Here is a 14506-nt window from a genome sequence, read left to right as displayed (position 1 = left end):
CACATTTTTGCTTCCGTTACTTTTTAAATTTTGATACTCCCCGCAGAGATACCCCGTATCACGCCGAGATACGCAGCCGCGTTGTTTACAAACAAACCGATTTTTTTTGTCCCTGGCCAGGGAAAATGTCTCGTTTCCGGGAATTGCATAGAAATAAATTGGTAAATGAAGTGAATTCCCAAAGAAATGTTGAAAATAACACAAGTGACTGGTGCAGGATCGATCTCAATGCCAGGGAAAGGCGTCTTCAGCGACAGTACCAAGAAGAGAAGGATTTCCTGGAACAACAGCGACTCCAGGAGGAAATCCAGCAGAAGAAGGAACGAGAATTTAACGAAGAATCTCGCAGGAAAGCTGAAAAGATGCATGAGCTGGAGCGACAGAGAATCTGTGAAGCCAAAATGAGACAGCAATTGCGAGAAACCAGCCAGGAGCTCAGGGAATTGGAAGGTCAGCTGAGAAGAGCCTATGTGGCAAAGGAACTTGCAGCTCAGATTGCAGAGAAAGAAGTTCAGAAACTTCAGAAGCAGGTAAAATTTCTCCGATGTGCAGGGATTTCTTGAATAAATAAAAATCCAATTTTTTTTCAGTTGGAAGTGAAGAAGGAGCAAGAGTTTATGGACCAGGAACTTGAGAAAGTTCAGAAATCCTTTGAAGAAGAAAGAGAACGGGAGAGTAGGAAGAAAGCAACTCTGAGGGATGAACTGAGAAATCAAATGGAAAACTCCCATCAGAGATCCAAGATCCTCTACGTGGAATTCCTGAAGGAAAAGCAATACTTGGATGAGATTGTCAGGCAGATTTATGAGGAGCAGATGGAAGACATGAGGCTCAAAATGATAAGAAAACGTAGAGCACTGTCTGAACTGGAACAATTCAGGAAGAATCAGGAAATCTTCCAGGAGCAACAGAGGAAAGTCAATGAGGATGAGAATAAGAGGATTTTAGAGTACATCGAGATGAAGAATCAGCTGCTGAAGATGGAGGAAGAGAAGAAGGTCCAGGAGAGATGTGAGAAGGAGAAAATCACGGAGAAGCTGGCAAAAACCTTGATAGAGATAGAGGAAAATGCCCAGAAACGTGAGGAAGTCATCATTGAGCTGAGAATGAAGGAAATGGCTGAGCGGGAGGAGCAAAATCTGAGGGAGCAGATGGAAAGACAGCTCCGGAGACGAATACATGAGCGACTAATCCTCGATGAGCAGCGTAGAGAGCGCTGGTTGCGTGTGCAGGAGTCTAAAGAAGAGGAAATACGTTTCAGAGAGGAACAGATGCAGATCCTCGCTGAACAGGACAAACTCGAACAGCTGACAAAGGAAGCAAAGCGTAGGAAGCAGATGGAGCATAGAAAAGCCATTGAAGAGGGTCTAGCTGAAAGAAGGAGACGTCGAGAAGAAGAGATCTCCGCTGCTGTCCAGGAGAAACAGCACAGTCTCAAAGAAGATGAAAGAATTCAGCAGCTAATCGAAGAAGAGAGGATTAAAATGCTGAAAGAGCACGCTACTGAACTTCTGGGATTTCTGCCACCAGGAATTCTGCGAGAGAGTGATCGGCAGCACATTCCTCTTCCCCCTGGAAGTACATCCGGCTCGAAGAATTGAATGAAAACGGATAACTTGAACAATTTTTACCAATTCTTACGCATTTTCTACACGTAATAAATATATACGCAGCCATGTAGGAAGCACTTCAACGTAAACAGCTGAGTACTGTTGAATAGTTTTCTAAGCATCACCTCGTGTTTGTAAATTTTTAGTGAAATGATTGCAAAAATTAAGAAAACCCCCGTTCCTAGGGAAAAGAAACCCAAGAAATTGGAAAAGAAATTGGGGAAGAAACCAAAAGCCGTTGAAAAAGTGCCTGAGATTAAGAAGGAGCCTGAAGAAAAGCCCAAGAAGTTGAAGGGCATCTCGAAGCGCTTCAATGTGGAAAAGACCCCGAAAAAGCCCAAAATTGTAAGTAATTGCTTCCGGAAATCCACTGATAAGACAAAGGAGACTTACCTGGTTTTTGTCCTTGCAGAAAGAAGAGGTGAAAGCTGAAGAAAGTGCTGAAAAACCAGCAGAACAGCCGGCTGTCAAAGGCCGGAAACCCAAGGCATATAAATTCGGCGTGGTCCAGATAAAATGCCTTCCCCATGGATTTTACGAAGAAGAGCTCCAGGGATTTTTCCAGCAGTTCGGGGATGTCCATCGGGTCAGAGTGGCTCGATCCCTGAAGACAGGAAAAAGCACAGGGGTGGGTTATGTGGAATTCCGGGTGCCAGAAGTTGCAGAAATTGCAGCTCAGACAATGAATAACTACCTGTTGATGAAGAATATCCTCAAGACCACGTACATCCCTCCGGAGAAGGTAACGCCCAAGATAATGAGGAATCGGGTGAAGGTGAGGCTAATGAATGGGAAGGAAGTCGTTCACTCATCGGTCACTGCTCGCCGGAGGAAGGCAATTGAGGAACACAATGCCCGGCCTACTCAGCAGACAATCCAGAAACGACAGGAAAAAATGATAAAGAAACTGGAAGCGAAGAAGAAAAAGCTCCTGGAAGCTGGGATTGACTTCAACGTAGACAGTGTCGTGAAGAAACGAAAAGCTGAATCCTCTGACGCAACAAAGCCCAAGAAAAAAGTCAAGAAAGAAGAAAAAAATGCCAAGGAAGAAAACAAGAAACCTGAGAAGTCTCCCGAGAAGACAACCGACGAAGCTCCGAAAATAAAATCCCCAAAAGCAATTCTCAGTAAAAAGGTTCCCAAAGTAAAAAAGCTGAAAGAGAAGCCGGAAAAGCCAGAGAAACCCAAGAAAAATCCAATAAAAAAGAAGAAAATATCAATAAAGCTCGGCCCGGTGAAGCCCAAAAATATGAATTCTTCCCCTCTCAAGGATACCAAGAAGGGTCTGAAAATAAAAGTGGGGCAGAAGGTGGCGAGTAAAGTGGCAAAAAAGAATAAGAAAAATGTTTAAAAATAAATAGGTGTAAGATATATTTTTACAATAAATGATTTTATGCTGCTCTACTTTGCTTGTTCATCCTTTTCTGTTGTCCTGCAAGGATTTGGGGCGTCTTTCGATGCATTTTTGACTCTCTTCCATTTCATGCGACGATTCTGGAACCAAACTTTGACCTGAAAAAAAAAATAATGCGGATATCAGATTTGAGGTTTATCTGGATTTATCTTAATCCTCAAGAGTTTTTATCGAATTATTAATCTTCTACTCAACTTATTAATTTGAAGAAAAAAATGTTTCTAACTGTTCTCATAATTTTATTTATTTATTTATTTTATTTATTAAAGAAACCATACAATAGACTTCTAAGTCCCTCACGTACAGTTACAAACAAGAACAAAAAGAGAAAAAAACAAAAGAGAAAGAAAAGTTACAACAAGATTAGAAGAGATAAAAAAAAATCTTAGACTTCCCGACCCAAGTAAAAAGACCGCAGAGAGAGTTCAGACGTTCTGGAAGCAGGTGGAATCGAGTAATCCACATGATTAATTTCCTTAAATATTTTAGTCCCATTACCGTTCCGTTATTGTCAAATGCTTGAAAATGTTAAACTGACTCTAAACAAATCTGGACTAATTTGCAATAACTTACAATGATTTTTAAAGGCTAAAGCAGAATAGGCAGTATGGCAGTATTTTGGTAAAAACGTCAGTATAAATTCAAATTTGGTCAATAAAAAAAACTAGAGAGTAAAGATTTAGGGTTTGTCCGTAAAATTGCTAATTTTGTCTTTTGAAATCAATTTTCAAAAATAATCAAGTAAATTTTGGTCACTAATGCTTTTTACACCACACCTTGCAGATCAGGAAAATTTCATGAAATCGAAATTCACATACTTTTCTTCTCAAATTGTTGGGATAAGTCCAGTTCATCCTACTCTTTCATATTCTTCTCCTTTTGAACATTATAGCAAATTTAATTTAGTTCAATCTAATTTTAAGTGAGAAAAAGTGTGATAGAGATATGCAAAACGTTTGAGAGAGAAAAGGATGTGAAATTTAATATCATGAAATTTTTCTGATCTAAAAGTTGTGCTCGACTCATTAAAAAACGAATTTGGAAGCGAAGATTTAGGTTTCGTCCGTAATATAGCAAAATTCGTCAGGGAAAAATCAATTTTAGTCAGCAAAAAAAAAACAATTTTGGTCAGTAATGCTTCCTGCATACCTTTATGCTTCGGCACACCTTTTAGGTTAGGAATAGTTCATGAAATCATAATTCACATCCCTATATTTCTCACATGATTTTCATATGTCCATCGTATTTTTCGCACTCTAAATTCAATTGAGATAAATTGAATTTGGAGTGTTATTTAAAAGAAGAAGAGTGCGACAGAGTGAGATAAACAAAGAGCATGAGAAAGAAAGGGATACGAATTTAGATTTCATGAAATTTTCCTGATCTAAAAGGTGTGCCAAAGCCAATCAGGAAAATTTTGCAAAATCAAAATTTACATCTCTCTCTTACTCAAAGTTTTGCATATGTCCAATTCTCTCTTTCGCACTCAAAATTGGATTGAACTAAATTTAATTTGTTGTGACATTAAAGAAAGGGTAGTAAAGTAAGGGGCACGAATTTTGATTTCATGAAATTATACCGAGTTAAAAGGTGTGCCAGAGGCTTAATAAATTGATTTTATTCTGTAAAAGAATGTATTTTGGTCACCAGAAAAGTAAATTTGTGGAGCTCAGAGGCAAAATTTCGCATATCTTATGCTTTAGCCATAGGATATGTTCAATTTTGCCTCTGAGCCTCACATTTGATCATTGGTATATTAAAAAAAAAAACTTTCTAACCATAGTAAAATCGTCGTGTATGTTCAGAGCAAATAAATTGTATCATATTTTTATAATCATCTCGGGTGCTTAATATAAATTTTCACAACTTTCTTATGAAGAGCTTTAAAATTAAAAATCTTTATATATATAGTATAGAATAGGTAATTCAAAAAATAGAAAAGATATTCAGGACCTGCTCCAAATAGTAATTTTTCACAACTCCTAATAGGAATACAGACTCTTTTCTTAACAAGCACAGTATTAAATTTTACTGCCTGAACTCCACAGAGAGAGCAGTATCTAATAATCCTTCGATTTTTTCCTCGATTTTTTCGCCCTCCAAAATTTCCACCCTCCACCCCTCGGGGGCCACTTTACTTTTATCAACAAATTGTCGCGTTTCATACGTTTTCTGAAAAATGATGTCACGCTGTTTAATGTCGTCCGTCTGTTCGTCCGGCTAGAGGCCAAAAAGTTAAAGATAGAGACTTGAGACCTTCGGGGCACCCCCTATCTATAAGACAACCCTGAGAACATTGACATAACCCTCATTTTCTCCCACCCCTCCTCTTCCCCTCCAAAATCATATTTTATTGGGATTGCTCGAAAACGCGCCGTGCGCTTTTTATTTTTGGATAATGTTTAGAGATTACCTATAGCCGGATATTCGTCCTTACACGAAAATACCATTGAATCATTCTTAATAACGGTTTTGCAAGGTCAAAAGTTAAAAAGGTCTTGGAATTTCTGATAAGACTTAAGACGGTTTTGAATGTTTTCGCATTTTTCCTAATTTCCAAAAATTGTGAAGCAACTGCTTCATCCTCATTACATTTTATTTAAAATTTCTGAAATAAATTTAGATGATATGACCTACACATAAAATGTAATTTTTCTGGTTTTTGAATTTCAGATATTGATCTTATAAATATTTACAACATTTATGAGACAAATTTACCTTTGCATTATTAATAAATATCATTAACATTAGGAAATTGTGAAGAATATTTAAAAGTGTTAATAGTTCCAAAAATAGTTAAAATATTATTTGCTTAACAAAATTGGACGTTTTATACTACTTTTACTAAAGATCAATCAAGATTCTAGAATTAAAATGATAATTTATTAAAAAAATACAAATCAATAAGTAAATTGTAGTAAGACGGTTACCGTGAAAAAGACAAAACGAACAATCATAACAAAAAGGACTCGCCACGAGGAATTTGAAGAATGGGCAGCACTAAACAAGTAAGATTTGCATATAAGCTGATATTGGGTATAAAGCAATTAAAAAAAAATAACTAAATTATGTTTATATGTAATAATATGATAATTTTATGCTCTCGTTAAATCTCCTTTGATTAATTCTTGTTACAGTTGATGCTGTTATTCCCTTTATATGTACCATAAAATACTTTGTTTTATCTCACGCAAATGCTTTGCCAACAGAATTATTTATTTAACATTATGAAATAATTTATATGATAGTCTTTCTAACAAACTTAATATTGTCATCATAAAAATGTCATTCAAAAACATATTCTTATTTATTTAAATATTTTATTTTAAATAATGAAAAATAGTGCATAACTTGAGATATTATTTCTTGCAAACATTAGGGGAAAGTGCTCTCCCTTCGAACGTTCATGCCTTCGAATGATGTGAATTTCTTTTGTTTTTCGTAAAATATTTACACTAAATTATCACGGAATTATCAATAAATGATGATAAGCCAACTATTTAATAGTCATGTGTAAGTCTCTTAGGAAAACTAAAAGAAAATTCACATTATTCGAAGGCATGAAAGTTCGAAGGGAGAGTATACTTTCCTCTACTCTGAAAAAAAGTTAAAACAAGTGCTCTTCTGAATGTTATACCAAAAAAAATGAAGTAAAAATCACACCAAAAAGAGTTAATTGTACATCAATTCCAATAAGTGTTACTCGTTTTTTATCAAACACGCGAGAGTGATACCAAACACGCTTCTGAACAGTTATTGAATTTAAATTCTACATTTAACAATTTCAAATACCATTTATTTTTATAGTGTAACTGTTTAAGAAAAGAATTTTCCATCCAGAATTCAAATTAAGAAAGAGATTGAAGAAAAATATTACCAAAAATGAAGCGATGTCGAACTTTCCTTGCATAACTTCGTTCACAAACCTTGTATGACTTATCGCAAAGGTACAAAAGTATATCAAAATGCGTGTTTGTCTAGCTATTTTTCCCTCGACATTGAAGGACTAAATCGTTTTCTTTACGTATTACTTTTCATTAACCGTTTTTGAAGATCATTGTATTACCGGTTTTACCTCAAGCTTTTTTTACGTGCCTATAATCTCTAGATCTAGATTCTAGATCTATATTTAACAATATTAATTGCCTAAATTCTGAATTACCTGTCTTTCGGTGAGATCAAGAGCCACAGCAATTTCGTATCGTCTCAATCTAGTCAAATAGTTGGAATAGTTGAATTCTGCCTCCAATTCTCTGACTTGGGATTTGGTAAATGCTGTCCTCTCCTTCCGATTTGCTGGAGGTCTGCTAATTTCTGCGATACATGGTAGTAAAAATCGTAAGCACGCATTAATAAAACTTTGTTCGGCAACAAAAAGGCACCGACAAGTGTTGAATCATTTAACTCAAATCGCATCTGATTGTAATCATCCCAATGGAGTGATACTTTTTAATGATGGCACATAATTATGTGATCTTGAGTAAACAAGAAAAGCGACTAAAATGAACTATTTGTGAGCAATAACTCAATGAAGAGTAATTGTTGTTCATTTTATTTAAATTCTTTTTTTTTTGTCCAGAAAATTTTGCGCCTTACCTTTGGTCTTTCTGCAACTGTCGATCTTTGAATCGAGTTTTTCTGTAATTGAGTTGTTTGTGGTTTCCTCGATGTTAGCATCATCGTTTGATAAATTCTCCTCGTTTATGGATTGATCTTCAGTGATCCAGAATTCTGGAGTTGGAGCTCGTTCATTCGCAGGTTGACTGAAGGATTTTATGGATTCGTTGTACAAAGGATTTGATGATCTTTGGTAGTTGATTTCTGGCACTTCAAATTCGTAATTGAACATTGGTTCAGAGTTTGGGATATATTTCAAGATATCTTCACTGTTCTGGACACTTTCACCAGGAAATGCACTTCTTTCACAATCCACAGAATTTTTATCATACTGAGAACTTCCATTGAATGCTGATAGCAGATAATTCCGATCAGCTAAATTGCTCCAGTTGTAGTTCAAAGTATTGAAGACACTATAGTAGTTCAGAAGGTTGATCTTATCAGAATTCTGGCCACAAGACGGGTAGAAAAATCTCAAATTCCTATCGGTAGATTGGATAAAATTCCCAGAACTCGAAGATGACACAAAATTTTCACTTGATTCAGATTTGTGGGATAAAAGGGAATTTGGCGGAAACATAGTTCCTCACAGAAGATCACTCGAGACACGAAATCCACTGAGAAGATCACCGATCCTCACATGATCACTGATTCTATGCAAATGCTAAACATCCCGACAAAGACGTCTCTTTATGTGTCTTATGAGCCCTCTCTGAAGAAAAAATCTGTCAGCATCGAAAGAGATGATGTCCAATTGGATGTGAAAGATTTTTTGGTAGGCGTTTGCTGTACAAACTCTCAATGAATCCCATTGGTTTGATGTTGACTTTACTGGTAATTATTTCACTGAAAGATTAATTGGGGATTTTGTATGAAGAAACGTCCATGGGAAGATGAACGTATTTTATGAAGAAATTTATTGCATCTCATGCAGCGAGGCGGTAACTTGTGGGAAAATAACAATCGGAAGCATAAGTAAAAACAAAAAATAAAAGTTAAAATTTACAAAAAGAATAAACCCCGTATAGGGCTTCAAAAAGGGTGGCTCCAATGCTTGACAAAATATAGTCCCAAAGATCACTGGCAATGTTGAGTAAGACCATAGCGATAAATCCTAAATCAAGACAATATTTTTCATCTCATAAAAATTTCAATTGCGCTATTATTTTATTAAAAGGCAATCTCGGTTGAGGATGGCTAATCGTTTTTCCAGACACGATTCGATGTGCTTTTTAAGAAGTGGAAACCGTCAAATTGAAAATAAAATACATTTATTATATTTTTTCCTATCTCAAGCCTCCAGAATTATTGTTGTTGGATAAATCTTGTAGCAATGATAAACGTTTATATCGCACGGTCTTTCAACGCTTGCGGAGATCAAAAAGAATATTTTTTCTGATTAAAATCTTATTAAATTTATTCTCTTTAAACTTATTGTAATATTCTGTAAATACTTAAATCAATAAAGTTCTTAAAATAGAAAAATTATGTAACGAGAATTTTTTTTTTCGAATATCCAAAGACATATTTAACCACCATTATTAGCGCAAAAAATATTTTTACGTTTGTACATTTTGATTAAAAGACACTTTTGAAATATTTCTTAAATAAAATAAGCATTAGGCAGCTTTTCAATGAACAGTCAAGAATCGAATTTCTGTAAACAATGGATAATCTTTAAGTAAATTAAAAATTTAGTTGTAACAAGAACTAATTCAAATTAAAATCTGTGGTGATAATAAGTAAAAATAATTATTTAATTAAGTAAAACCTTGTAAGCGGAATATTCTCAATATTTAATTACATCATTATGCCCAGCGCACAATAATTTAAGTTTTGTTAATATGTACTCGAAACTTTCAATGAGCGAGAGCGACATGATAGATCTAGATCTCACTCACTCTCATTGAAATGTCAAAAACATGTTTACAAAACAAAAGTCATTGTGTGTTGGGCATCATACTCAATACCCTCAATGCTTATGCCGCTTATGCCCAGTTTACAACTTTGGTTTTGTAAACTTTTTTTTTTTATTTCAATGAGAGTGAATGAGATCTAGGTCTAATCATCTCGCTCACTCTTATAGACAATTTTGAAAACATATTAAAAAAATAATTGTCACTCAACGCACAATACAATAGAGTCTCGCTATAGTCCATATTTGGTTCCAGATTTGACACTTGAGTCACACTATAGTCCATGTCATTTTTTTAAAATTATCAACGACTTTTAGTATTGAAATTGCTCGACGGATTCCACTTTCTTTGCGATTGTGGTACTTGTCCACGCTTTCTTCATTATGGATCACAATTATCACAACTACTCAATAAAGTTTTCCAAAAACATTAAAATAATTATGACAACATTTCATGTCGCGTACTAAAAAACCATAGCCTAACTTAAAATCAATGTTTCGAAATCAACGATCGATAAATTGTGGACTATAGAGCGATGGCCTATAGCGGGACTCTACTGTAACTTTTATTTTGTAAACATGTTTTCAAAACTGCCTATGTGAGTGAGCGAGATGACTAGATTTAGATCTCACTCACATTCATTCAAATGGCAAAAATATTGGGACTAATGCTCTACGCACAATAATTTTTGTTTGTAAACATGTTTTCAAACTTTTCTATGAGAGAGAGCGAGATGACTAGATCTACATTTCGTTCACTTTCATTGGAAATTTTTAAAACATGTTTAAAAACAAGAGTTATTGTGAATTGGGCATAATGTGGCATAAAGCTCAGCGTAATCCGTAATATGTTTTCGGAACTTCTGTGAGAGGGAGTGAGATCTAGATCTAGTTTTCTCGCTCACTCTCATAGGCGGTTTCGATAACATGTTTACAAAGCAAAAGTTATTGTGCGCTGGGCATTATTCCCAGTGCACAATAACTTTTGTTTGTAAACATGTTTTCAAAATTCCCAATGAAGGTGAATGAGATGTAGATCTAGTCATTCCGCTCTCTGTCATAGAAAACTTTAAAAAAATTTTACAAACAAAAATTAATGTGCCCTGTGAATAATGACCAGGCGCACAGTGACTTTTGTTTGTAAATATGTTTTCAAAATTTCCCATGAGAATAAGCGAGATGACTATCTAGATCGCACTCACTCTCCTTGAAATGTCAAAAACATGTTTACTAAACAAAAATTATTGTGCCCTGGGTATAATGACCAGCGTACAGTGACTTTTGTTTTGTAAACATGTTTTTGATTTTTCTGTGAGAGTGAATAAGACCGAGATCTAGCCATCTCACTCACTCTCATAGGCAAATTTAAAAACATGTTTAGTAACAAAAGTTATTGTGCATTGGGCATAATGTCCAATCTCCATCTTGAATTATTTAAGGTCAAAGGGCCTAATTTTCAACCGATTTGGTCAAATTAAATTAATTAAAATATTAATGATTTTTTAAAATATACTCTTTTTGAACAGAAAACGTCATGTAACATCATGTAAAATCAAAAATGATCGTTTTTGTATAAAATTCACCGAAAAGTCTAAATCTTATTTTTTTTTTTAAATATAAATTTTTGGAAAGAAAACTCTTCGGTAAGAACCAAAACAAATAATAGATTAATATTTTACAAATCTAGGCCCAGATTGTTCTAGGAACACGAGAATTTGGAATATAAATTGATTAAAATAGATATCGCTGTATTTAATAATTCTTTCTCGAAGTAAAACATTCAGATTATAAAAAAAATCCTGGTAAAATTGGAAGTCTCTTTATTCTTAAAATTAATCGAATTTAATAACTTTAAAATTGTCACAATTTTCCCTGGATTCCCCTAACACCCACTCGGAAACTTTTAATAGACATTGGCCTCAATTCTGAGACCAAGATCAAGATCAAAATCAAGAAAATTTCAAGATTTTGGTATTCTGAAATCAAAAAATCAAGATCAAGATGTCAAATCTGTCAAATGTCTTGAAATCTTGAAATCCAAGACACAGACCGTGTGGATTTCAAGATTTCCAATTCTGAAATCAATATTTCAAGATTCCAAAACGTCAAATTTCTTGTTTTCTTGAAATAATTCCAAGCACCTCTCAGAGGTCCTTTGAATTATCAAGATAGTGAAATTTAGTAAAAGTTCGTGTAAAGAGAGGATACTTCTGCTGCAAAATTGATTGAAAATGGAAAATTTATTCTTCATTTGGCTTCAGCACGAGTTATCTCTTCACAAGCAACAGCAGGAGGATAGGTGGATTAATATAAATTTTAAAATTTTTCACAGAATTTTAATTTTTGGTTTCTGTTTTAGAATTTTAATGACTTTACAATATCGCCAACTTAGGGACATTTCTGATCCCTTTGCGGTGTCAGAATCTGCCTTCCGCAGAAATTTTGCAATTCCACAAGCTTTAGCATTGGAATTAATTAGAGAACTAGAACCTTGGGATACTCAAGGATTCTCACGTATACCTTTTCACTACAAGGTATTAAGCACACTTAATTTTTTTGCAAAGGGCTCGTACCAGATCTCCGTTGCTCGAAATAACCTATGTAATGTAGGACAGTCAACTATATCCCGTAGTATTCACTATATTAGCACACTTATCGACGACAACCTGGCTGAAAAGTATATTCGTTTTCCGGTTACATCACGAGAGAAAGAGCAGATTGCAAGGGGATTTATGGAAAAATTTAATATGCCTAATGTAATTGGATGCGTAGACTGTACACATATATCCATCATACGTCCTTTGATGCATGATACTGAGCGACCACCTCGCCTATATATAAACCGGAAAAAATTTTACAGTCTGAATGTTGAAGCTACAGTCGATTCAGACTTAATATTCACCTCTGTAAATCCTAAATTTCCTGGTGCCACACATGATAGTGGTATTTGGATGAAATCTCCTGTCCGCAATCATATGAAAAAAGAATTTCTCCGAAACCGTGAACAGCACATTGTTTTGGGTGATAAAGGATACCCTCTGGAACCGTTCATCTTCACTCCATATCCAACTCCCGAAACTGACAATCAAGAACGATTTAATAGACTTCATGAACAGGCAAGAAATACCATTGAGCGAAGTTTTGGGGTGCTTAAAGCAGTATTTCGCTGTCTTCTCAAACATCGAGTGTTACACTACAAACCAGTAATTGCAGGAAAAATTACAAATGCGTGTTTTACACTTTATAATTATATGCGTCGAAACGGATATAATTTTGATCAAATTGAAGGTGTAAACGAAGAATTTGAAAATGACATTGCGCTGAATGACGGAGAACTTTATAGAATTGGATTAGAAAGAAGAGAAACCTATATAAGTGCACTGTAAATTTATTAGAAAAATACATTCATTAAGCTCTCAAAAATATAATCTTTCTTAGAAATTCACAAATATTTAGAAAAAAAATCAAAATTTTAATACTTCAATTTCATAAATTTGGTACAGCATATCACTAATAACATCACAAATTTTACATTTTCGCCAGAAATTATCAAATGATAGATTAATAATCAATTCTGATAAGCTCTATTCATTATTAGAGTCTTGGCGTCTAGCAATGAGAAGAATTCCCTCACTGAGTTTCTCGAATGCACTCAAGTAACGTTCTTCTCGTTGCTTTTTTTCTGCGTCCCTTTGCTTCTTCATTTCCATATAAGTCTTCAGATTCTCCGAAAGAACATCCACAGAAGATGTTTTACGGATTCGTGAGAAGGTTTCCTGAACTGGCAGCACTGGTGGCGGGGAATTGTCAGAATACATGGAAATCGAAGTATTTGCTGTAGAATGTCCAGGAACAATTTCAACCCCATTCTCATTATCAGTTTCTGGAAGATTTTGTGCGTCTTCTGGTACTCCTCTAGCACTGAGATCATCATCTCCAACAACACTTTTTATACCTTGAAGAGAGATTGCTCTAGTCTCCAAATTGTTTAATGTATACTTATTCCTATCTGGCCCTCTTGCTGGGTTGCTCTGGTACTCATCATCCAGCCGCATTTTATGGCGAATTTGGTACATCCATGCCTGGAAATTCTTTTTCCAATCGTCAACAGATTTCTGAGGGGGACCTGCTTTATTGAGCAAATTTCCAAGTTCTGCCCATTTAGTCTCGAAGTCAAAAGCACTAGGCTCCATTACCGATCTCTGGTTAGTGCAAAAATCGACATAAATAGTCCTCTGTTTTAAATTTACATTGGGGCCACGTATTTTCTTTCTGGCTTCTCCGGTTGAACTTGGAATGAATTCTGAAATGCGGGGTTAGAGCTCTTTGGACCGATTTTTTTCAATATTCCACCTTTCCTACCTTTTCTTTTCTCACCACGACTTTCCATCACTGACCATTAGTTAATTTCACTTTAGAAAATCCTCAGAATAATCAATTTAGTTGCTTTCTTTTTGGTTATACAATTGTCAAAATCACAAAAACAACCAAATGATTTGACACAGATGACGTTTCGTTAAGTGTGGATAATCTTGATTTCTTGATTCTTAGCAGAGACACATTATGTTCCACATTCGCAGAGCGCCAGAATATCAAATCTTGATTTTAAAAATTTTTGACAGCTTGATATTTTGATCTTGATCTTGGTCTCAGAATTGAGGCCATTTTATATTTTTGATTTATTAAATGGGGATTCCAAAAATTATCAGGAAACACAATTCACTCAAGAACTTGACCACTAATGAAGGCTTGGAAGTTGGGCCAAAAGCTTTCGTAAAAGTTGACGAGGTTGCCCTGAGTGAATTGTGTTTCTCGTAAATTTCCAGAATCTCCATTTAGGGGAAAGTTCGCTATCATCGAACGACTCTAGCTTCGTACAATTATTTTTTTTCAATCTGTTTTTCATTAATTTGGCCCATTATAATATTATTTATATATTAATAGTTAGTT

The 14506-nt window shown here is 35.0% G+C and overlaps 3 protein-coding genes across 4 annotated transcripts; 1 reads left to right on the top strand and 2 right to left on the bottom strand.

Moving 5' to 3' along the window:
• The first annotated feature begins 92 nt into the window (after positions 1–92).
• On the top strand, positions 93–3014 carry LOC129809570 (meiosis-specific nuclear structural protein 1-like). Its single transcript, XM_055859505.1, has 4 exons — positions 93–530; positions 591–1600; positions 1757–1955; positions 2023–3014. Exons 1-4 carry the CDS (start codon positions 126–128, stop codon positions 2959–2961), a joined length of 2553 nt encoding a protein of 850 aa, XP_055715480.1. The 5' UTR covers positions 93–125; the 3' UTR covers positions 2962–3014.
• Positions 2932–8684, bottom strand: LOC129809891 (homeobox protein Hox-A6-like). Its single transcript, XM_055860037.1, has 3 exons — positions 7621–8684; positions 7187–7338; positions 2932–3122 (listed from the first exon to the last, which is right to left on the bottom strand). Exons 1-3 carry the CDS (start codon positions 8219–8221, stop codon positions 3012–3014), a joined length of 864 nt encoding a protein of 287 aa, XP_055716012.1. The 5' UTR covers positions 8222–8684; the 3' UTR covers positions 2932–3011.
• Positions 8685–12904: 4220 nt separating this feature from the next.
• Positions 12905–14204, bottom strand: LOC129809890 (uncharacterized). Of its 2 annotated transcripts, none has more exons than XM_055860036.1 (2): positions 13919–14204; positions 12905–13880 (listed from the first exon to the last, which is right to left on the bottom strand). In XM_055860036.1, the coding sequence occupies exon 2, from the start codon at positions 13747–13749 to the stop codon at positions 13141–13143; it is 609 nt and encodes a 202-aa protein (XP_055716011.1). In that variant the 5' UTR covers positions 13750–13880; positions 13919–14204; the 3' UTR covers positions 12905–13140. The 2 variants fall into 2 exon arrangements, with proteins under 2 accessions (XP_055716011.1, XP_055716009.1); XM_055860034.1 differs by having other exon boundaries at positions 12905–13859.
• Positions 14205–14506: the final 302 nt, after the last annotated feature.

The sequence above is a fragment of the Phlebotomus papatasi genome, chromosome 1, assembly GCF_024763615.1.
Source record: "Phlebotomus papatasi isolate M1 chromosome 1, Ppap_2.1, whole genome shotgun sequence".
Taxonomy (NCBI): Eukaryota; Metazoa; Arthropoda; class Insecta; order Diptera; family Psychodidae; genus Phlebotomus; species Phlebotomus papatasi.
This window is presented reverse-complemented; position numbering and strand designations above follow the sequence as displayed.